Source organism: Centruroides vittatus, unplaced genomic scaffold, assembly GCF_030686945.1.
Source record: "Centruroides vittatus isolate TY-2023 unplaced genomic scaffold, ASM3068694v2 contig_301, whole genome shotgun sequence".
Taxonomy (NCBI): domain Eukaryota; kingdom Metazoa; phylum Arthropoda; class Arachnida; order Scorpiones; family Buthidae; genus Centruroides; species Centruroides vittatus.
The window spans coordinates 1,323,393-1,349,331 of NW_027121927.1; the positions used below are offsets into that span (position 1 = coordinate 1,323,393).

Here is a 25,939-nt window from a genome sequence, read left to right on the forward strand (position 1 = left end):
ATTTATAATTTTTCTGTTAATTAATCTATTTTCTTAAGAGGGAAGTCAGGAGACGGAAACGCGATGAACTCCTATCAAATAGTCTTGACATAGTTCTACGAAATTTTGAATTTGGAAAGATATATTTATATAATAATGTAATTTAGAATAAAATTATGAGATTGCGTCGAGAATACAACATGCCAGCCAGCCGATGATTTAACGTGGTGATAATTTAAGTCATACATAAAATTCTATTTGATAAAGCTGCAACAATAATCATCATTAAATATAAAAATTAGACTATTGTTTCGGTCAAAGACACTGCTGCTCTACGTTATTTTAACAATAAAATTTGAATTAATGCAATTAGAAAATATTGTGGTTGAACTCAGCACTAATTATTTAGACTTTACGACATTTATATTATTTCTTTAAGAAAAGAATGTTTAGTAATAATATTATGTAACTTAAGAAATTTAACGATTGTAGAAACGACTCAAAATATGTCTCCAGATTTGCATTTATTTAAGATGTTTCTAGTTCGACAGAATCGAGATTCCATTCTCGCTTTCAGCGTAAATATTTATTGACGGAGGATGGATCTTTGAGAGACAGAATATTAACTATAGTTGTGGGGATAGCGTTGATTTATTAAGGTATTTTAGAGGAATGACAATTTATTCTTATTGAAACTTAGATAATATTATAAGAATAAATAAAAACAATTGAGTTTTCTAAAACTCTCTGTTATACCTGAATACCATTACACAAACAAGAATTATGACATCTAATAAGTTTTATAGCGCATTCAAATCGTTGCAAATAGAAGAAGTTTTGGAATAAATTTGATATTTGAAAATTCTCAGAATTTTCTACAACAGAAAATATCTGCTATAAAAAAGTATGATAGTACATAATGTTTTAAGTAACTGGATTGAAATTAGTTGTAATTGTGAACCCACTTTGTTTAATTGCTAAGAAATATGACTATTTTTCTCTTCATAGCTGTCACAACAGATATACTTAAGTTCAATGATACAATTTTAATTAATAGTTTCTTTTTCATAAATAGATAAGTAGATTATATCTACAGTATAAAACTTTTAACTATTTTTTGAGTACGTTTATTAATAATGTGAAAACTGAGAAGAAAATATTAGATTTACTAAGCGAAGTTGTAAGAAGAATATACAGTAATCTAAGAGTTCGCAATAATTTTATAGTTGATATGGATTTTTCGTCTTGTACGGTCGCAAACAGCAAAATGGTTATCCTACGGTCAAGATTTATTAAATTCAATTATAGTTTCTCATTTACATAAACTTTTGCCAGAGATTCCAATCATCTTTTCTAGAACGCTAACTGTCTGTCAGTGAAATTTGACATTTGTCCACTTTTTCGCCGATGCTTCCATTAATTAATCTTTAAAAGTATTATTTTGTTTTATACTTTGTTTTAGTAATAATTTTTTTTCAAATTGTTTTGAAGAAATTGGACTAGATTTTTGAAAAATATACTATCTTTTTCGACATACATTGGATGATTTATTTCTAATTGTCTTTAAAAGCTCGAAACTTACAGAAGTTTCACAAAATGATAGATGTTCTCGGCTAACTTTTCTTACACGGAGATCCATATTTTGAAAGTTTTGCAACATTTGCAAAAGTCTTTTTACAATTCTTGTTTTTTAAATAATTTGTTTGCTTATAATATTAGAGTATTAAAAATTGCTTTATAGTATTAGTAAACATAAACAAATCCATAATACTGTTTTTATTGATTGTCAATCCTCTTCAATCAAATGTTGACTGTATATGTAAACATTCATAAAGCAAAACAGGAGAAAGGGTATAAGCGACGAAATTAAATTTGCTGATTCCATTTTGGGTCGCGATCCTGTACACGGGAATCGTATACTAAGGTATTACTATAACTGTGTATAACAAGAGCAAAATAATAAAAAGTACAAAACGCGTATAATAAAATAAAGTAAATTATTAAATAAGATTATAATTTATGTACAGTACCTCTTGTAACAAAGAATCCCATAAAAATGGTCAAAACCACCATATTTCCATTAAAATGTCGGCTGTCAGCTTTCTTGGACCACGATACCAACTTTTTTCAAAATACAGGCTAAGAGTTGTATTGTTAAATTTCTGTTTGATTTCAAGTTTTGTAATATATTATTACGTTTGTGTCGCAACTAGGGATTGCAATCCAGCAGTGTTTTCAATCCAGCTGGATTTTTGCTGGACCAACATCATTCCAGCTGGATCCAGCGCCGATGTATTATTGGTGCAATAGAGTGTTATCTATCTATCTATCCAGCAATTTATAGTTTTTTTTAAAGAAATGAAACATTTTTTTTAAATACTTAAGAAACTTTTATTATTTAGACTGGTCACTATAAATCAGTAAAACTTCTTACACATTTAGGTAGTAAACTTAGCTTTGGTTCGGTTTAACTCTTGAGATAGAGATAATTAACTTTAAATGTTTAGTTAGATTATAATTATAATGTAATCTTTAAGTTAAATAATAACAAAGATAATACTACTAATTAATTTATATTAATATATTATAATAATGTAAGGACGGATAATCAGTGGCTAAGTGGCTATCAGTCTTACCTGTTTTCTTATATAGGCTCTACATATCAGTCTGTAGTTATTTATAAGTAATTTAATTATTAGTGTTAGTAAAGTAGTGAGTAAGTAATCAATAGTAGTCTAGTAGTTAGTTATTATTATCACAATCACGAATCACATACATTTATATCATCATATATCTAAGATGCTGATACTCATTAATTTAATTAACTATTTAACTAACTAGGTAGTCTCAGTTTCTCACTAATTTTCACAATAAAATTGCCTAGTCTAGCCCACTAACCACTTATAGAATAAAAGTTAAAAACTCTAACTTAATAGAATTAGAGTAGAAGTTATAAAATATTAGTCTTGTTTTGAATAAAGTATTTTAAAGGATTAAATAAAATTAAATCAATCACTTCTGTTATTTTTTATTTTATTTTTTTTTTTTTTACTTTTCTGGAAGTAGGATCTCAAGAAACAAATGGTATTGATGGTGTTGTCGCCCAACCTAGTTCTTAATGAATTGCATATATATCCCGCTGCGAAGAAGGCCCTTTCTGCCTCTACGCTAGTTAGTTCCAGCGTCATCAAATAATGATAAATAGTTCCGTCACGCGATTCATTGACGTTACAACCGACCGTAAATTAGAATTATGCACCAGGACTAGGAAAGGAGTTATTTATTTTATTTAGCGCGAAGACACTTTATTTAGCGAGAGCGGAAAGTCAACTGGCAATTAGATCAGCAGAGGTAAAAGGGCGGGCGGTGCGGTATAGAGAGGGGGTGTAGCACGTGCCACACTGAACGGCAACGTCACTCTCGCCGCCGAGCGAGAGCGCACGTAGCAAAGCGGAAACGCCGACAACGTAGACTTTTGCGCCATTATTTAGAAAGTTAATTGAGTATTTGCGGATTTGCAGCGCTGGATCCAGCTGGGTTGCTGGATGCGGGATTTAGCAATTGCAATTCCTAGTCGCGACATGACGCCATGATACATTTCTTCTTTCAGGTAGAGGTTGAAACTACAACCTAACTTTTTATTACATTTAAAATTCATTTTAAATCTTAGAACTTAACGAATATCATCCGTCGTGTTTTGTTAATTGTCATTTGTGCAATTTTAAAATTAAGAATTAAATTACGAGAATTAAATTATTTGAAGTATATGTTTTTCGAGTTTAACAAGATTAAGTAATTAGAATTGTTAAATCATTATATAAGATTTGACTTTATGGCATTTTTATTGTGATCTGTGTTTCCTTCAGATATCGTATCAATCGAAGAACTTATGTCGAGAGGAATGGAAAATTGGGGTTTAATTATTTGCAGACAGAATATTTTGTATAACGAAGAAACGGATTATTCGTTTAAAAAAGAAGATGTTACAAGAATTATAATACACGAAATAGCACACCAGGTAACTCATTGATTCGTTTTCATTTGTTTTATGTATCATCTAGTTCCGAATATAGCACGATCTCCAAGTTTCAAAGAGTGATTCAGTAGAAAGAAAGAAGAAGAAAATAAAAATAGAATCGAATATAGATCTTTATTTTTACATCTGCAGAATCGTTTACAAAATGTTTTAAGTTATCAGTGTTACACGTTTGCCTCTGTTATTCCGGATTTCCGGTTGTCTCAAAGTATTATGATTCTATCTCAAAACCATGCGTTTAAAATTTCAATCGAATAATTTTTTATTTCCCTTGTTTGGCTGCCGAGATATTAAGTGTAATTCTTCAACACGATCTACATCCGTTAATTTTTATTGCCCAAAACTACTTTAAAGAAATAGCTCATTGACAATGTGTGAGCAGAGTAAAACAGATCTCTATAAGCAAGATTTTGCAATAAACCTATCTATAAATGATTTATTATATTCGGAACACTAGAGTAAGTTTAAATATTATAACTTAAATTTCGCTGTCTATTCTTCATTACATCTACTTAATGTTACGTATTAAAATTTAATTTGTTTTTCGGTAACAAATATAAATATGAAATTAAGACACAAATCGAATTATTTTATTTATTCAAGACAGACAACGATGACTAAAGATTTATGACAAGCAAATAATGATGACGATCATCATGATATCTAAAAGTATATAAACTTTTCGATAAAGATAGAGACGTAATTGAAAATATATTGTATTTTTCATTATAAAAATTAATTTTTTTCCTTCATCTTAAAAAGAAATAGTTGTTGTCATTTCGATGATTTATTTATTTTCTAAAGCATGTATTTACGTTTCAGTGGTTTGGAAATTTAGTGACCATGAAGTGGTGGAATGACATCTGGTTGAACGAAGGAACTACGAAGTTCATGGAAGAAATCGCTTTTGAAGCACTACACGTTGTTCTCAATGTGGTAATTAATTACGAAACTCTATAAATATTAGAAATAAACTAGAACGACTAGAAATAAAAATTCACAGTTCAATCAGTTAATTAACGCATTTTCGAAAATCAAATGTTTTTCAAAATTTGAGTTTTTACTTTCCCGAATCACGACGTATACATGATTGTGTGAAATTTCGCCCTCCGGAATTTTTTGCAAATATCCACGTTTTCAGCTGAATCCAAAAAGTCAATAAAACGAGAAAAAAATTCCGTGTGTGTGTCTTGGAGTCTATTTCGCTTAATGTCTCATAATGGGGTAATTATTAAAAAACGGAATTTGCATTGATGTTATTAAATTTTGGTGGCTAAATGTCGAAAGGGTGAAGAGATAAAGGGTTGTGCTGTGTCATATCTCGACAAGGGAAGGACTTAATTAAGTTTTTATTCGTTATTAATAATTACATTTATATATATGTATAAATTTTATAATATAATTTATGTAATATATGTACATTTTTAGGGTATTTTAGGGTAGGAATGAGAAACTCATTTCTACCCTAAAAATTACGCTTTTTACCAATTTTATAGAAATTAAAATTATGAGATTTTTATTATAAAATTTTTTATGACACTTGGTGCCACTCACAATTTTATTTATTTTGTTTATAATAGGAAAGCTATTTTTTAAAAAATAAAAAATAAAAACTCATAACAACCGGAAAAGTTACGCAACTCATTGCTGAACTTTTTGAATTGAGCTATGATCTTTTACTTTTTTTTTTACAAATTTTTACAAAATTATCGAAGAAACTTTTAATTATTGTCTTTATGAATTTTAAAGTAACTGTAAACTTTAACAAACGATTTTTATTTATATTCTAGACGAATGAAAAGGTTTATCCATTTTCGTACGAAAACTTTTTATATATAAACAGTCCGGTGTCGAAAAATATCAAATCTCTCGAACAAATCGAAGATGTGTTTGATTATTCCACGTATTTCATGGTAAGTGAATATTTTCGTATGGCATTTCTATTAAGCTGTAGAAATCTAATAACAATAAATTTATTACGGCGTTAAATTGTACTTCTTACATCGACATTAACTTTTTAAAGACGTCTTCAGTTCAAGTGATTTATGCAATAATCTCAAACGTAGGGTCTTAGTTCAAATCTTAATTTTTAAATTAATTTAATAATTTCTTAAAGTTTATTCCTGACAAAAAAAATTAACATTTTTACCGTATGAATTCTTAAATATTCTAGCTGACGAACATAAAAAGTATTTAAGAAACTATTGCAATATGTAAAATCTATTAATCGTTTAAATATTTATATATTCATTTTAAAATATTCTCTATGAACTAAAAATAAAGATATCTTTATCTTACCTGCAAAGTCCGATACTTCGTTGTTAATCCTATCGTGTATATTTATGATAATATTTCTTCATCTATTGACAACGGCGGACTATTTTTTGTGTTTCTTCAGTTACGAGAAGCATCAATTTATGAATGGGTTGCATATATCGATGTTCAATACCAATATATGCACTTAACTTTAGCGTGAAATTGTTGGGCATATCTAATTTTAAATTACATTTTGTGGCCTTTTTTTAATTCGGCGCCACTGGCGAGAAGTTAAAATGCTAACCGATAATATTTCTATATTTTATCGTTCGATGCATACGTTATATCAACGCAAACGATAGCAGAGACATATATTAACAGCAGAGATTTGAGAGATATTTCATTTTAGCTACTGTTTTCACTGAATCTAAAATATACGCATATTCGTTAAAATGTTATCAATTTATGAATAATTAAATGTAAAGTAAAGATGTTCATTTCCTTCACACTCGACTCTCGAAAATCTGGACTACCAAAAATTTTTTGTCAGGCAGAACAATGTATGTAGGTAGGTAGGGAGGTAGAGAGATATACCTACCTCCCTACCATGAAAAGCATATAAAACAGTGGTTCCCAACCGGTGTTCCGTAAGCATCTCCCAAGTGTTCCGCAGATTTAGTCGCAAATCGGAAAGTGTACAATCGTATTTGAGCCGCCGAATATCAAAAAATTAAAATCATAAAATTTTCATAAACTTAAATATATATGTACGACTCGTACTTATGGAGTGTACTACTGTTTCGAATAAGATAAAGACAATGATAAAAACTGAATGAAATATGTAAAAAATATCAGGCACAAGTTTCCCATTAAAGTTATTTAGGTATATTTTTTCCTGTTTTAGAATTGGCGTTAATAATATAATATGAGTAGAGATTTTGAATTATAACTGCTCAATTCTAATAAAATAACTGACGACAAGCTTATGTATTTCATATTAACTTAAGTAAGTGTTCCGCTAAAGAAAATTGCTCACTAAAGTGTTCCGCATCCTAGAAAAGGTTGGGAACCACTGATATAAATTATAAAGAATACATTTTAAATTGTTTTTATTGAGCAGTGGTTCAAAGACCACCGCTCATGTCTTCATGGACTATCACTGCTCTGTGGAATATATGTTCAGAAACAAAACTTTCAGGGACCCGCTTGTCAATATAAAAGCGTGTCGAGATTCGACTTGAAAGATCCCGAGGATGCGATTCTTTTCCATGAAGTACGGTGCGTTCTCACAAAGGAAGCCTCATAATTTAGTATTTTTCGTATGAAGAGAGATTAAAGAACGAACGTCACAATTCTGTAAAGTAAAGTACGAAAAATAATATATACTTAGTTCTCAATATACGGACCCACTCGCCAACGAGCTCTTCATGTTAAGTTTTCCGGGTTTCCTTTACGTTTGTAACACTTAAATAGGTCTTAATTTCTTATAGAAAGTACTGACGGGAGTCATTTCCTGTCGGAAGATCGCCAACTTGTCATGTTGCCGTATACAAACAAACCGAACCTGAATACACAGCCAGGATATGTTCTGGAAATGTTTGGAATTCGCATGATAAGGGAAATGAATGCGATTTAAATTTGTTTAGTCGTGTATGTCATTTGCAAAAATTTGCATATATTGTAAATTTTTGCAAATGATATTCAGTAGATAGAAATTTACATTCTGATAAAATGACAAAGAAAATCTGTTTGAAATAATATTTCTAAAATATTAATTTAATAAAATTTTTTACGTAAATATCAACAGGGTGCATCGATAATGCGATTGGCACGTTTTGTACTAGGAGATGAAATCTTCTGGAAAGGATTAATTGTAAGTAATTTTTATACGTTAAATTTAATATTATACCGATTGCTTAATAGTGAAAATTGATTTCATTAATACATTTTGTATTTATTTTAAAACGAATCACTTAAATATTTGGACCGAAAGAAATCAAAAGTTCGGTATATACAGTCAAACCTGTTTTTATGCGCTCTTTTTATGTGCGATTTTTATTTGTGCGATTTTTTTAATGCGAATTTTTAATTTCTGCGGTATAGTTGGCGACTAGTCTCGTGCGATTCGTCATGTCTTACGTTGACTTATTATAGCTAAATAAACTTATTATAGCATAAATGCACTTATTATAGTAATATTATTGCATGAATATGCGAAAAATGAAATAATTTACTTTTTAAGTCAACAAAACACCACCTGGACAAAAATATGTAAAACAGACGATAGACCAGACGATGCAGTCAAGTGCTGACATCTGTTGTAAATAAATTCTATTTCGTACGGTTTTGAGTTATTTTCTATATGAGACTTTTTTTATGCGGTCCCTGTTGACCGCATAAAAAAATTATTTTTTTAATTGTGTTGCGAAAACTATTATTTACAGCCATTCGTGAAGTTTCGTGAGATTTTTTTTAATGCGTTTTTTTTAATGCGGTCCCTATCCCCCGCATAAAAACAGGTTTGACTGTATATATATATATATATATATTATTTACTGTAATATTTTATATGTAATGTTTTTACTGTAATATATATATATATATATTATATATATATATATATATATTACAGTAAAAACCCTTTTTTGGTGAAAACGCGTTTTAACTAGTTGAAACTAGTTTTTACTGGATGTAATTGTTAAAACTAGAATTTACTGCTAGTCAAAAATGAATTTGAGTTAAAACTAGTTTTCACTAGACAAAACGGGTTTTAACAAAATGGCTTAGTAAAAACTGTTTTGACCAAAGTCATTCAGCTAACACGTTCGTATAGTGTATGATGAATTTCGTATCGCTTTAACCCTTTTCCCCCGACATCTTGTTTACGTTTATTTTGCGATCCCTCCTAAGGCAATATAGGTCAGTCAGGCGATATTATTTTAAAAGTTCACCAAAAATCAAATTAACATTATATCTATATGAAAAAATCACTTACATTTATTAATATCTTTAGTTTTAAATACGATATTTTTCAATACATTTTATTAGAAAAATTTATAAGAAAAAAAATATATATATATCAGAACTGACACATAAACTTGATAATTTGTAACATTTTGTGAAAATTAGCATTGTGCAGTTACATAGTTGTTTGCTGGCACTGAACCAGAAAGACGTAGAATATTGTTTTGTACAATTCGATAGAACACTTATGCATGTATGTTTATTCGTTGTGAAATTATCGCACATTATATCAAACATTTGTTTGAAATCAAAATTTTATACTGCTATCAACTAATATAATGAATTATTATACTTTATTCACTTCATATCGAACGAGATTATATCTGTTGTTAATAAATTTTACAAAAATCGATATTTTCCAAAGTAATGATGAATCGGTACCCTCGAAGTTTTGCTTAAAAAGCCAGGGTACCGATCGATCGGTGCCTTCGGGGACAAAGGGTTAATTAATGTTAATAACACAGATGTGTGATCAATATTTTCAATAAATATCGTATTAAATAATACAAATGTTTTAATCCCAATCATTACTTTATTTATTTCCCCCAAACATATTAATATTTATGTAGCTAAAATTAGTTTTAACTAATGTTAAAAGTTAAAAAGTTAATGTTTGATTTTAGTTTTATCTAAAATCAAAACACGTACAGCAGTAAATTCTAGTTTTAACTAGACAAAACGGGTTATAACAATGACATCCAGTAAAAACTAGTTTCAACTAGTTAAAACGCGTTTTCACTAAAAACGGGTTTTTACCGTAACATATATATAACTTAATATGAAACTTTTTGATTTTAAATTATAATGGAATTGAGAATTTTTAAACCGGGAATAATTTCGTTGATTTCATCAATTACGATTTCCATTTATGTCATCCATTTATGTCTGTCGTCCATGTTATGACATGGACGACAGAAACACGAAAGCTCACTGGCACGAAAGCTTATGTGTACATTAAAATCTCATCCGATGAACAACATATGAGACCTTTTATTATTTATTTTAAAATGAAAGATGTGAAATTTAAGTTTTTCTAACTTATGGTTTGTGCAGAAGAGAAGGCCAGCGAAATGAAATATGTAAGTAATGACGATTATGGGATAGAATAATGACGATTTTTTCCCTCTCTGTCTTTCTCTATTGGGCTTTCCTTTTATTGTTTAATATCACAGATGCAGAAAAGGGTAAAAAAGGCTCCAGGAATTTTCCAAATTTCGTTTTGACCCTGCAATTAACACGATTAAAAGAACATGAACTTTCGTTGGAAAGAACCATGATGTAGAAGAACTTTCAAGGAAAGATGAACGGATATTCGAGAAAGAATCGAGACAAGAAACGAACAGGAACGGATAAAAATCACGTGTACTTGAGACATGGGTTTTTATCATTTCGGCCCTTTGATTGCCCATGTCGATTGGACTCGATTTTTCGTCCACGTTTCCGATCGGTCCCTTATCTGTTTCCAGCATTAGCTAGAGACGAAATTCGATACGAGAGAGGTCGATGTCGACGTTTATTTTGACACCGAATTCTGATTACAATCAGAGATTGTCGATCGTAGGACTTAAATTATTTATCAGTTTCCGTAATAGTGTAACTTTAAACGAAAATATTTTCTATTTCTCTCGATTTTTGTTCTTTCTTTTCGAAAATTTTTGTTTAAATTCTAGTGGGGACTTAGTCTGGAACCGCACATGTATTACAGACATTTTCAATTAATAAATATTATATTAGAACGTATTACTTCCATGAATATGAGAAATTTAAAATGAATTGAGTCTAAAATATTGAAATGCGGACACTTTATGCATACATGAAGAAACCAAAAAAGCTTTTGTAAAATACAGAAAGAAGAAAAATATGAGCATAAAAATATAACGCATGGCACGAATTTTGAACATTGGGTAAAGATTAAATTTTGATAAATATTAGACTCGTATTATAACTGGGCGTTCTAAGTAATAATAATAATAATTCAAAAAATTTAGTCAAAATGTTACTGTAAAAATAATTTCCAGTAATTGTGATCACAATTCGATGTAATCTAAAAAATTTCATTTTTAATTACTGCAATTATCTTTCACATTTAGTTCCTATTTAATATAGTTTCTTGTGATTCGATTACCAAGCGAATCAGTGAATAGAACTCATCTTGTAAGCGAGCAAAACTAATATTTTCATCAAAAACTATTTATTGTCTGTAATATAGCCTATATTAATATTATGGGCGTTCTTCGTTAAGATTTAATCTATCTCGATGTGTCTATCTATTGCAAAATATTTCTATTTCTTTGCTCCCGAATACTGAATGTTCTATATAAACGAGTTAAAAATCTTTCCATAGAATATCCTGCGTTCTGTAATAATTGTCAAAAATATTTCCCATTTATGAGTTTACACAAATATAGTGGAAGAAAACACTACTTCTATTATAACATCATTGTTTTAAAAACAAATAAACTTTCTCTTATGTCACCTATTATGAAATAATACATTTATTGTATTTAGATTTCAAATCTGTAAACTTCATGATGTTTTTTTTCCTCTTAATATTTGTCGCCTATCAAATCGTGTATTGTCCTGGAAACTACATTACGCTAACAAATTATTATTACTACCGTTGTTATTTTCACCGAGTTCAAAAAACAAATCCGATAGAAGTATTTAATTGTAGAGGATAAAAACTTTGTTCTGGAAAGTTTGATGCATTCGTATTTATTCGAATTAGCTACTATTTTTATCGTTAGATAACGCCAACAATTACCAAAAGTGAAGAAACTTATTTTAAAATTACTTTATATTATTCAGTGTGCAAAACTTCGTCGTGTTGAACTCGTGGACAAGAACGAAGTTATGTTTTATTACAGATGTATTGCTAGAACGGATGCTTTTGAGAAAAATTGATACAACAGATGAATTCGATCCTGATGTAAATCCGCATTACAGATGTTTAAACTCTGAATGCTAGTATTAGACGCAAATTTTTACTTTCCTGGCTGACACGAGAGTAAATAGATATTCGTTTGCAATAGAACGATTTATATCATAATTAAATATTAGGATTGGAGAATAGTAATTTTCTCTACTAAAATAATTTAAAATTGCTCGTTATGATATTTTATAGAATTATTTGAAGGACAATGCCTATGGCAGTGTAGAAGAGTCGACGCTATGGAAATATTTTACCGACGTAAGACAATATTTTAATCATTTTTGCAAATGATCAAAATTAAAATATTATTTAATTATTAAAGAAGCATTATTTAATTAATAAATATAAATTAAATAATGCTTCTTGTCCTTTATTATTATTAATTTATTATGACAATAATCTATTAATAAGACTTACTACCCTGATGTAACTTCTGGATCACAAAGAGAAAATAGCTAATCTAATTGGTTTAAATAAAACTTTCTTTGTTTTCATCTGTATACAGTGGTTATTTGTGTTTAGGGTTTGTTCCCTATCAGCAGATGTTTTTATGCATCGTAATTCTAAAATACATGTAAATAATTTTAAAACTGTATGTGAGGACCCGGGCTAGTGTAAATGCGACGATTTCAATGTTATTTTTTTGTCAAAAAATAAAGGGGTGATGTAAAATAAAGGGTCCTTTCACAAATGCAATCAAGGAACTTTATGAAATTTTCTCACGGATAGCGCTTTCTCCGTGAGTGACACAGCTTCCAAGAAACTACTCATCAAGGGAAATGAAGGAAAAATCGCGGATTAGTTAAACCGTAAACATTACCAAAAAATGAGCATTAGAGTAGCAGGGGGAGGTCCACAATAAAAGGGATGAGGACAGATGACGACACAGAGTTCGCCTGCCTAATTTGTGTTTGTTAATCTTCGACCGCCGCCCTTCCCGAACTCCCTGTCAATTTTTGTACCAAACTTTCATCGCTCCCCTTCTCGAACAATTAGGTGAATAATTATTTTATTAGTTTCGACGAAACAAGACCTTTCCGGACCCGGACCAAGCTTTCCTTTTAGGAAAGCCACGATCAACACCACATCCAGGTATTCATCAACTCGCGTTCGAAATTGTAAACGCTCTCTCTCTCTCAGTTCGGCGCACTTTTCGGAATAGACACTTCCGCTAATTCTATTCCCTTGTAAAATTTTCATAGGCTTAAACAAATAAATTGTTATTTAACATTAAAAGCGTAGAGAGTGCGTTATTTCCGGCGCGCTGTCTCTCGACTCCCTTTTCCATCCCGAACCCGACTGTTCTCATACCGACGGCTGGCGCGAGACTTACAAGTGGACGTAACGGTCACATATACAAGTCTAAAAACTTTAAAAATTAATTAATTATTACATACAATTTTAATTAATTACATACTTAAAATGATACTTTAGACGACCTATTTTAGCATATACTGTACATAAATGTAAGCTTTTTGTTTTTAAAACCTTTACTGACCAGGAAATTAACGTTCACTGTAATTCTGCAAAAGGCCTATATTGCCTAAAACAAGGGTCGGCAACCTTTTAGGAGTGTTGTGCCGAATGATTTTTACAAACTTGTACCGCGTGCCGACATGATTCTACGAATTTTGTTTTAATATTTTATTTCGAAATTTTTGTTTTACTCATATGTTCTTAAAAATTAGATCTCTCAAAACTCTAGTTCGTTGAATAGGGCAGGTTTGCAGTTCGTGCAATTCATTATAACGGCTTTGTGTGTTTATTTGTACTGTACATCAAAGAAAATAATTTATACATTTTAGTTGATTTTTATAATAATTTGTTTTCCAGTAATGATGGAAACTGTTCATTTAGGTGTTAAATCTTTCAGGCAAAGGTATCCAACAATTGAAAATGACAGCCGCCTTTTCCGGGCAGTCACATTCAAAAGTTTTTCGCAATTTGACAAATTTTATTTTCCACAATTCTGATGATATTAATTCTATAAGTTCCATTTCAAAATTATCAGTGTCCATCCACTCAAAAAGAGATAAATCAATGAGACCGTTTTTAAATCAATTAAGTCAGGTTTAATAAGGAAAGAAAATATGGGTGCATGAATTTTAAAGTCTCCACATCATTTGGAAAATTCTTCTTTAAGGCTTTCAATATATTCGTTTTCAATCTGTAACATTTGTATTTTATCCTTGTTAAGAGTAAATTTTCTTGCAGAGACATTGACATTTGGAAAGTACTTGTGTTAGTGGTAGTATCACGCCAAAATATATCTAATTTTAATGAAAACCCTTTCCAGTATTCAAAAAGTTCTAGTACTGTTTGACCCTTAACTTGTAAACTAGAATTTAATTCATTGAGGTGTTGTGTTATATCAGTGAAAAACATCAATTTGCATAACCAGTTTTTATCAATCAATTCCGGAAAATTTTGTTTTTTTCATGAAAAAATAGGTTTATTTCTTCCAAATATCATATAAATCTGTTTAAGACATTACCTCGGCTAAGCCAACGAACATTACTGTATAGCGGAAAGTCTACATATTCACTCTTCGTTTCTTCTAAAAGAGACTTAAATTGCCCGTGTGTCAATGAAAAACGTGAAACAATGAAATTAACTATTTTAACAACTGTGTCCATTACATAATTCAAACGCTGTTATGAGATTTTCAAACGCTGGTGTATAATACAGGGAAAACTTAATATTTTATGTCCAATATCATTTTCAAGAAGTTTAACAAACCCCTTTTCTTTTCCGACCATTGCACGAACGGTATCAGTAGTAACAGAAAAGATTTTATTTATATTAATTTTCTGATTTTCAAAATAATTTTAAAATGCTGTGGTAATGTCTCGTCCTGTAGTTGTACCAACAAGACGAATCAAATAACATAATTCTTCATAAATTTGATCCTTTCCACAATATCGAGCAACTACTGCTAGGCGCACCACGTCATTTACGTCAATGCTTTCATCAACAGTGACACTGAATACAGAGGCTTCTTGTAACATACTTTTCTGTTTAGTTGTTACATTATTGGCCATATCTGTTATTTGTCTTTCAATTGACAAGTATATCTCGAATTCAAGAGAGTATATTGTCTCTTTATTTAGTAAATTCCTGAATAAAATATCGGCACTTTCCAAAAATGTTTGTTTGATGAATTCACCATCTGTGAAAGGTTTGCTTTTGAAAGCTATACATTGAGCAATTTTATAACTACATTCGGTGGTTTTATTTTTAGTTTTTTAACTAAAAAAATAAGTTTGTTTTTTAAAACCAGAAACAGTTCGTTTAATTGTTTCAATTTTCTCATCAGCGTTCTTAAACGTACAATGATGTTTGCTTTGATAATGTCTTTGTACACTTCAGTACAATACAGGACACTTTCATAACATAAAGAACAAACAACACGACTTTTTTGTTGTAGAAATTCATATTCTTCAGTCTAAATGTCTTGAGAAGATCGAACGTTAACTTTATGTCTTTTTTGAGCCATTCTAAGATGGTATATTACTTATTAATAATAAGCATGCAGGAATAGGCAAACTGTCCGGATCCAGACCTGCAGAATATGCCGACTGTCGCATGTAGACAAAGATAAAAATGCTGAATTTTTAACATATTTTATTTGTTTTAATATTTTTATTCATTCAGAGTGCCATTGAAAATCGCGCTACGGCTCGCGTGTCATGTCTGGCACGCGTGTCGTAGGTTGCCGACCCCTGGCATAAAACATGAAAGCTGTTTGTATACTTTAATAAATTTAAAAAGAATCTTTTTCCAACATTTTATTCACTTAATTGCTTCTTTCTTAAATTTATTATGTTATCTTCTAAACATAAATACAGGTATACCTCGCCTTACGGTAATTGGTTTCAGGAGAGGCGACGTAAGTCGAATTTACTTGTGTAGTTACCACCTAAGTCGAAACTACGGTGGAAAACGCCAATAATGAGCACTTAAAGACCGCTAAATAAGACGACGACACAGAAACACAGATGTTTTCATGTTACGTTCTCTAGTACAGGTATACCTCGAGTTACGTCGTTTCGAGTTACGTCGTTCTCGATTATACGTCGTTTGTCAAAAAAGTATATGGAAAAATAAAAATCAAGTTTAAGTCATTTTATTCGACTTTACATCCGTCCGCCACAAATATTGAAGTCGTAATATCACTAGAAAAGCATTAAAAGCACATAAAATCATATTAAAATACGTACATTTACAGTAAATGTTAATATAATCATCATAAATCCTAGAGAACGAAACATGAAAACGTGTTTCTGTGTTGTCGTTTTATTTAGCGGTCATTAAGTGTTCATTATTAGCATTTTCCATCGTAGTTCGACTTACGTCCTAACTACACAAGTAAATTCGACTTACGTCGCCTCTTTTGGAACCAATTACCGACGTAAGGTGAGGTATACCTGCATATATGATGATTATATTAACATTTACTTTAAATGAACATATTTTAATATGATTTTATGTGCTTTTAACGCTTTTTTAGTGATATTACGACTTCAATATTTGTGGCGAATGGATGTAAAGTCGAATAAAATAACTTAAACTTGATTTTTATTTTTCCATATACTTTTTTGACAATCGACGTATAATCGAGAACGACGTAACTCGAGGTATATCTGTAATATTAATAATGATAATACTAAAATTGATATTCTTTTTAGATCACAACCTTCCTTATTACATTTACATGGCACCGTGTTTGTGTAATTTTTATGAACTGATCTTATATGTTTCTTAATTCTTATTTGTCCAATTTTCTGTTTGTTTCTTCAACATATGTGAGGATTTTTAAAACGATTACATCCTAACAAATAGATCACTCCTTTTGTTATATCTTGTTTTTTTTATTTCTAAAGATTTCTTTATTTAATTGTTTTGATCTTGTACTAAACCTATATAATTTTTTAATTAAAATATGATGTGTTTAAATATTTTTGGTACATACGTAAATTTTACAATTTTTTTGCGACATCTCTTCGTTTTTTCGAGTGTTCCTTACTATTTATACTAAATTTAACCATTCTTCGAAATTTTTTCATGCATAGTCATTAAATAGACATATCTTTTTTTATATATATATATTTTCTATCTTCGTAGTTCTTTCTATAACTTTTTCAATATATATATATATATATATATATATATATATATATATCCTAGAGAACGAAACATGAATATATATATATATATATATATATATATATATATAAATGAAATTCTGCATATTCTTTTTCATACTTATTGGTATATTAAAATTATAATTTACAGTTTTTGATACTTATACTGTATAGATTTTACTTATTTTGAATATTCTAACTGGTCCTTTTGTTTTGTTATTGTTACGTCTCAATAACTTACATTGTTTTCAGTTTATTTTCCCATTTCGAATAGCATATTCTTATTTATTTCAGAGCTTCATTATGTATTTTTCACTTGTTTTATCAAGTAAAATTATGTCATTATCTACATACCTCTAATAGAATTTAATTCCATTTGTTTTATTTACTTTTTTATCTGTTTAAATTATAAGTATGTAATTAATTAACTAAAAATGTTCAAGACTTATAAATCATTTTAAATTATACAATAATATGTATTTTAAAATTGTAAAAAACACCTTGAGAGAGAGAAAGAACCGAAATAGAAGAAATCATTGTGAACAGATGAAAACAAAAAATATTTATTTAATTAAACTAATTACATTAGCTATTATTTCTTCGTCATCAGTGTAAAAAGTCATATTAATAGATTTTAGTCAAACTAAACTACTAATAATAAATAATAAATATTAAATTTGTAGGCTCAGCCTCCCATGGATCGATCCCGATTGAATATTTCGAAAATATTTACATCGTGGACCCATTTGACTGGCTATCCAATTCTTTCTGTGGAAAGAGACTATGAGAAACGTTCTGCAAACATCTCGCAAATTGCTTTTCAAGAAGAAGTACGAGGAATGAAAAAGTAATTTTTAAAAAAAATTATAAATAGTTTTTATATACTTACACTTCATTGAACACAAAAAAATCGTTTCAAGATAAAATTACCCAAAATGTCTAAATTAAAAATCATTTTTTAACGATTTGCGTGACTGTTTTTGAAAAATCAAATATATCGATGAAATTTAAACATTTCCTACAATCGGATTTAGATTTAAGAGGAAATTTTTATTTGTATTTCTGAACAAAAAAAAATTGTCATAAAGCGACATTTATTCCCGTTTAGTGGCTTACAGAACAGGAAAACCTTGCATTTTTAAACGCTTCAATTCCGTTTAAGCTCTTTAAACATAATTGAACTTTGTTGCTATAGTTTTGGAATAGTTTTCCGTTAACACACGACGTTCAAATAAAATAAATCTTCATTTTCACCCGACAAATTAAATTCATCTTTATAATTTAATAAGAAGAAAGATAATTATATATTTAACAATTTTATACAAAATCTGATTGTGTTTTGTAAAAAATGTAACTACCCACTCGTTGCTAAATTCCGCAGTGTAACAGCGATGCTGAGGCGGAAGCTGCACGCATCCGAATAGTAAGTTTACAACACCAAAAACTACAGCGATGAGGAAACAACATGGCGTCTGTACAGTTGGCTGTAATTTCACTGTTCGACAAGTTATTTAATATTAATAGATGTAAACGTGCTCTTTTGCTAATGTTCCATAACGAAAGATAATGACATTTAACTAGAATGCAATTTTTTTAAATGCTCGATTAAGCTCAACAAGAGTAGTCATCACACAAGCATTTAAATTCTTGTGTATTTATTCGTTATTATTTAACAGTATGAAAAGTAACATTATAATCAAGAATTATCAACCTTCATGAGCCCACCTATGAGCTCAGCCATCTTGATAAAGCGAAAAAAAGCACTTTCTGCTTTTACAGCAGAAAGTGCCGAAAAGCACTGGCTGCTGTAAATTATACTTGCAAAAGTTCGCTTTTCACGCAGCGTAACGCAGCGATCTTGTTAGCAACGATTTCGCTTCAAGCTTCCTGTAGCCGCTGCAACATTGCTGAATTTAGCAACAATTAGCGATGATCGCTCTACGTCACTAATACGACACTCGCCAACACTCAATAAAGAAAAATATCGAAGTGCTCGACATAGAAGCCGGTTTAATAATTAGCATTTCTTTTTGACGCTTGGACTCTTCTGCATATTTAATTACTTCCATTTAATAACATTTTCCTGTATTTTCTTGTTAACATACAGTATTTCAGTACATGCAAAGCATTCTGTAAAGTTTTTAAAATTGTTTTTTGTTTACTTTTATAACCAGTATTAAACTTATGGCAGGATTCCGTATGGTATTGTAATAAAAATTTGACCTATAAAATTATAATATCTTCACTTGTGTGATTATTTCGCTTATGCGGCTAGAAATTGTATACAGGTAAAGGTTTTAGGTTACACTGTATTATTTCTAAATGTGATGGCTTCTCCTATTCGGAAAAATACATTTGTATACTCTATATTTTTCCGAATATAAAAATATCAAGTAAAACGGTAAGGCTATGTCTCGGAGACCCCCTACTAAGCGGGATCACTTCGACGCTCACGTCGGGTCTCGTTCTCATTTTCTAATCATCTTTGGTATCGCTGGTTTTGAGCGCGAGCATTCAAACTCCGCCGGCCACAGCCACGACCACGAGGTCTTCCACGATTTAATTTCATTGAAATTTCTCTCCGTTGCATGACGCCCCAGGTTGAATTTTTGTCAATGCAAAAACTTCCCGCTTTTGAAAAAAATAATGGTGGCTATTGTATCATTTGCAATTATTTTTATTTTTTATTTTGCACAAACGAAATATATATATATTAATAAATGTAAAAAGAAAAAATAATTTTATTTTGGAAGTTAGTTTTAATATAAAATTATAAAATAATAACGACGTGCCATTTAGTTTCAAAAAGTTCCGATGATGAAACGAGATATCTCCGGTCAATCGGTCGAGGTTAGCACGTGGCAACCAGAAATATGTGGGCAATAACACGGGACAGGTAAATGGGTTTTCTTCAAAGATTCGTTTGTCAAAATTCGATTTATCAACATTCGTATTTCCAACTTACCAACGAGCAACGCATGCGCAAATCTTGCACTATTTCCTGTTTGTAGAAACTGTCGCCATTTTGAATTTTATTGTGTTTCGGTTCTTGGTCCCCTAACTACCTACAAGTCTGTTGTCTGTTTTTTTTTTTTTTTTTTTTTTTTTGTTTGCGCGCATGATTTGGCACTTAATACTCTGTGCCAAATTTCAACTCCTGACATGTACTCCTTCATACCTCTAAGCTGATAAGATAACAGGCAGTACGATTTTATAAACAAGACGTAAAATAATGTATATATATATATTATTATTATTATGTTGGGTTAAGTGAGATATACTTGGTTAACACCAGTGGCTGTGTATTGTGCCAGACCAAAGTCAAGGCATAGTAACCAAAACAGAAATTAAAGAAGTGTATCAGTGTGTGTGTCTGTATTCAGGAATTTTCTCACAATATGACATGTATTCAATATAGTGGCCTTCTGTAGTGTGATGTATGTGCTTCTATTTAATTGTAATGTGCCCAAGCTTTTGTGTAGTGTGTGTGGTATGACACCTGTAGAGGAGAGAACAACAGGTACAATAAGCACCCTATCCATCCTCTGCAGATGCCTTATTTTCTGGGCGAGTTCTGTGTACTTGCTAATTTTTTCAGTGCATGCGTTTTGTATATTGTGAGTGTTTGGAATGGATATGTCTATAATGTATGTGATTTTATTGTGTTTGTCAATGAGTGTGATGTCTGGTCTGTTGTGGTAAATTGTTTTATCTGTGATTATGGCTCTGTCGTAGTACATTTTGTGCGTGTTGTTTTCCAATACTGTCTGTGGAATGTAATTGTGGTATGGTTCGTGGATGTCTACTAATTTGTGTTTCTTTGCAAGCTCTTGGTGTATTATATTTGCTACTTGATTAGTCTGTGTAAATAATCTGTCTGTGCCAAGAGCTTGCAACCAGAAGTGATGTGTTGTATAGTTTCTGGTATGATGTGACATTTTCTGCATGTGTCATTTGTGAGTGTTGCATCTTTGAGTATGTGTTTTCTGTAGTTTTTAGTATTTATGACCTGATCCTGTATGGCGATCATGAATCCTTCTATCTCCCCAAAGAGGTATCCCCCAGCTAACCAGCTGTTTGACGCAGTTTTGTCAACAAAATCCTGGGCCAGATCATAAGGATGCCTGCCATGGAGTGCCTTTCGAGCCCACGATTGCTTAATGGTGTCTATGCTTTTTATATGTTGCGTTGTGTCCATATGATGTGAGTGTAAGTTTAATGGTGTGTTATTTGAGTCTGCTAGAGTTACTGCTTTATGTAATTGTGATGTTTCTTGTTTTTGTAGAAAAACTCTAGCAGTGACTGTATTTGTTTGTAGTAAAGGTTAACTATGTCTATCAGGCCACGTCCGCCATCTTTACGTGGAAGGGTTAATCTTTCTGTGGCAGATTTAGGATGATGTTGTTTATGCTTAGTAAGTGTTGTTCTTGTTTTCCTTTGGAGTTGCTCAAGATCTGTGGGAGTTCAATGTATAACTCCAAAAGAATATGTGTGGGGTTCCAAAAGAAAGAGTACTGGGATGACATATGTGTTTATTGCTTTAACTGTGTGTTTTGCATTTAGCTCTGTTCTGAGAATAGCATTTAACCTACTTTGGTATTCTTTAATTAACCTTTGCTTTATTTGTGCATGTTCTGTTAGTTTGGCCTGTTGGAATCCTAAATACTTGTAGAACTCGCCCTCTTCCATGGATTCAATAACATCTCCATTTCCAAGTGCAAAATCTTCTTTCTTCAGGATTCCTTTTTCTATGTGAAGTGTTTTGCATTTATCTAGGCTAAATTCCATTTGTATATCCTTGGTGTATGAATGTGTGATTTGTAGGAGTTGATGAAGTTGTTTTTGTGTGGATGCATAAAGTTTTATGTCATCCATGTACATGAGATGTGACAGTGTATACTGTGTTGTTTTTTCATGCCCGATATTGTAGCCATATTGTGTGCTGTTTAACATGTTGAATAATGGGCTCAAGGAGAAGCAGAACCAGAGAGGACTCAAGGAATCTCCTTGAAAAATTCCTCGCCTAATAAAAATTTGGTTTGTTTGTATGCATGTGTTACTAACCCTGAGATGTAGTGTTGTTCTCCAGTGCTGCGTAGTGTTTTGGAAGAATGCAATGAGTGATGAATGTATTTTTTACATGTGTAGGATATGTAGCAGCCAACTGTGTGGAACACTGTCGAATGCTTTTCGGTAGTCTATATATGCAATGTGTATGTTTCTGTGTTGTTTGTGTGCTTGCCGTAGAATGACTGAATCTACGAGTAACTGTTCTTTGCATCCCCTGTGATTTCTACGGCAACCTTTTTGTTGTTCCGTAAGAATGTCGTGTTCTTCAACATGTTTGTATATTTTGTTTGCGATACAGGATGTCAATAATTTGTAGAGTGTTGGGAGACATGTAATTGGTCTGTATTGTGTGGGGTCTGTGGTATTGCTGTTTTTAGGTTTCATATAGGTGATGCCCTGAGTAAGAAAATTTGGCATGTCTTGTGGATTGATGATGATGTGTGTTAGGTGTTTAGCTAGTTCCTGGTGCAGTGATGTAAACTTTTTGTACCATAAATTGTGAATGTTGTCTACACTAGGTGTCTTCCAGTTGTGTGTTCTGTTAACAGTGTATTGGAAATCATGTATGTTTATTTCAGCACAGGGCATAGTTGGTATGTTGTGCAAGTTTCTGTTCTCCTCCGCGATCTAGCCTGCATCAGCATTGTGCGTGACAGCACTGGACCAAAGAGAAGACCTGTAAGTTGTGAATTCTACTGTTGGTGTGCCACTGTGCTGTGTATCAGTGTTTGCTTTGTTATTAATTGTCTGTAAAAGAGTTTTTCATTGTTTGTAAATAATTTATTTTGTTGTTTTCTTAGTGTACATGTTTTGTATCGTTTGAGTCTACGTGTTTTGGCAGCAAGTTTTTGTTTTAGTGTATCAATATATTCTGTAATGTGTGTGTTGTGATGTTCATGTTTTGTGTGTGTTTTTATTTTCTTGAAAATGTTTTTGAGCTGTTTCCTTAATTTGTGTGTTATGTTGTTTTTAGTGTATTGTGTCAGCCTGCCTAATTGCTGTCTAATGTCATTTATTTGTGTTTCTATTCTTCTTTGCCACGCAGGCTTGTCATAGAATTGTGTTTTCTGTGTATTTGTCTGTGATTGTACTTTCAGCTTAAGGTGTGTCACTACTGTGACTGCCCCAGCATAAACTAATGTATGAATGTCTGCGAGTGTAGAAATTGAATGAATGTAGTATGGTAGTAAGTGAGTGTTTACATAATTTAGTGTTTTTCCTACTATCTTTGACGTGTTGATTTTTGGTATTCGTGGTCTTTGTGTGGGATCTGTACCTATATCTTTAGTGAGTGTTTCCTGAAATATAAGTGAGAGCGTATTAACTAAATCCATGTCTATGTTATCAATGATGGATGAGGAATTGTATGTAGTATTGTTAGTGGTAATTGTTGTTTGTGTGTTATTATCAATGCTTGCTGCTGGATTATCCCGACAGGTTACATGATCTTCATTAATGTTAGATGTTTCTGTCTGTTGATGTATTTGATCAGCAACCTGTTGTTTGATAAGTTCAAGTGTTGTTTGTGGAATAAGGTTGTTGTGTATACTCGTTCGTTTTTGATCAACAACCCTTTTTTCGGTGACAGTGAGATAAGGATACTGTTGTGTGAATCTATGGTGTAGTTGTTGTCTGTATGCTGTCATGTTTGTTTCGAGCTTTGTGATGGTGTAGTAAGTACGGATGATAAACTCGTTCATTTCTACTGTCCATTTCATCCGTTGGCATGGTTTTCCAGCCTTTGTGGTCTGTGGATGCATTGCCACAGAAACACTAAGGCTGGGTTGGTTCCTCACATGTGTTGAGGGCATTACAGTAGCCATGCTTGGGCCGGTGCTGCTTTCGCCACCGGTAACCAAGGAAGACTGTGGCTTATTTTTCGAACGTGAGCCTCTGCCTAACCCACGAACGCGGACCTTGTTATCCCGGGCGACGTCCGAGCCGGTATCACACTTTGATCTGGTTATTACCATAATAAATAGCTCCAGAAAATGTGGGTGTGGTCACTCTTAGCTTCATTTCTCCCCATAGATCTTACTGGCATGGGTGTCCCTACCAGGAGCTTGTGCTCCAGCCTGCATTGCTCAGTGGATCAGTAAAATTACTGGGCTCTCCCACCACGACCAGGTGGTGACCACGGGAGAATTATTATTATTATTATTAATATATATATATATTTATATTTATATATAATATTGATATATTTATATTAATTATATATATAAATAAATTACGTAATTTTAATTATGTAACATAATTAAAATTAAGTTAAAGTAGTGTTTTCAACTCTCGTTGAGTGATGAAACATTTCTAAAGCAACAAAAACTTGCGGTGCACTATTTGATAAATATACCACTACATGGATCACAAAATTTGCTAAAGCGTATGAAAGTTGAACTGAAATCTGGCTTCTAAACTCTACTTGTTGCTAAATATAACTTTTTAAGGTCTGAATTTAACAGAATAACCACTTTATTTGGCAAAGTTGTCAAATTCAGCGATAACTATTCCTTAAGGGTTTTCCTTTTATGTTTAATCATCAATAAAAACGATCCTTCTGGAGTCACAACTTTGCCTAAGCTTTTAAATTGTCAATTTATTCATATCTTTGAATTGGCGATTTAAACACACAGACTAATTATAATCTGAAGATATCATCGTGCTGTTTGTTTTCATTCACACGCAAAAGATTTTAACACCTTTGGAATTTCAATGGACTATATCAGGGATGGCAAACCTTTTTGAGTCCGCGTGCCATATTGTAAGCATACTTAGCTTTAAAGATGTTAATGCGTGCCAAAGTCTTAGACTTCGAATAATGATATTTAAAGAAATTAAACGAATACGCTTTAATTCGAATAAATGTAAAAAAATCTGATTGAAAAAAGATGATCAGGTGATAAACAGAATGGGTGATTGAAACGGACAGAAATCTATGATACATTACGTGCCAGATGATTTCTCTTACATGCCACTTTGGGCACGCGTGCCATAGGTTCGCCACCCCTGGACTATATGATTTAACCAAACAACTTCGCCTATTATTTTACAACTATTTACTTATTGTTTGATTTTTCTAGTTTACCTCGTAACCTTATGTTTTGCGATGCGATTAACATAATGATTCAAAAGACAGTCTGTGAAATTTCGTTTAAAATAATATTCTAACAGTTTCTTCTCATCTCGTGACTCCCTTACAGAATCAGTATTGATTAATAAACAGTACATCCAAATCATTTACAGTTGCGTTACTGACGTCACACTTATTTCTAATTAGATTTTCATTTTATAACTAAAGTTTCGGTAAGTAAAATAATGTAAACTGTCTTATAAAAACAAAATCTTTTCGAAGTTAGTACCGATACTTTTATTAATTCGAACATCATTATCATTATCATTTGTAACTTTTGTCAGTTAAATACTGAATTTAACGTTTCTAAATTTACTTCATAGAATCCATACGTTTCTGTCGCCAGTTGTTTTTACCTATCCATAATA

At 31.4% G+C, this 25,939-nt stretch overlaps 1 protein-coding gene across 1 annotated transcript in view; it reads left to right on the forward strand.

Moving 5' to 3' along the window:
• LOC136972739 (endoplasmic reticulum aminopeptidase 1-like) overlaps positions 1-25,939 on the forward strand; it is a 59,636-nt gene that overhangs the window by 15,216 nt on the left and 18,481 nt on the right. Inside the window, exons 5-10 of the mRNA XM_067267354.1 lie at positions 3,846-3,997; positions 4,838-4,951; positions 5,806-5,928; positions 8,079-8,144; positions 12,420-12,485; positions 18,055-18,218. Of these exons, the coding sequence (XP_067123455.1) occupies positions 3,846-3,997; positions 4,838-4,951; positions 5,806-5,928; positions 8,079-8,144; positions 12,420-12,485; positions 18,055-18,218 (685 nt within the window). The remainder of the gene's footprint in view (positions 1-3,845; positions 3,998-4,837; positions 4,952-5,805; positions 5,929-8,078; positions 8,145-12,419; positions 12,486-18,054; positions 18,219-25,939) is intronic.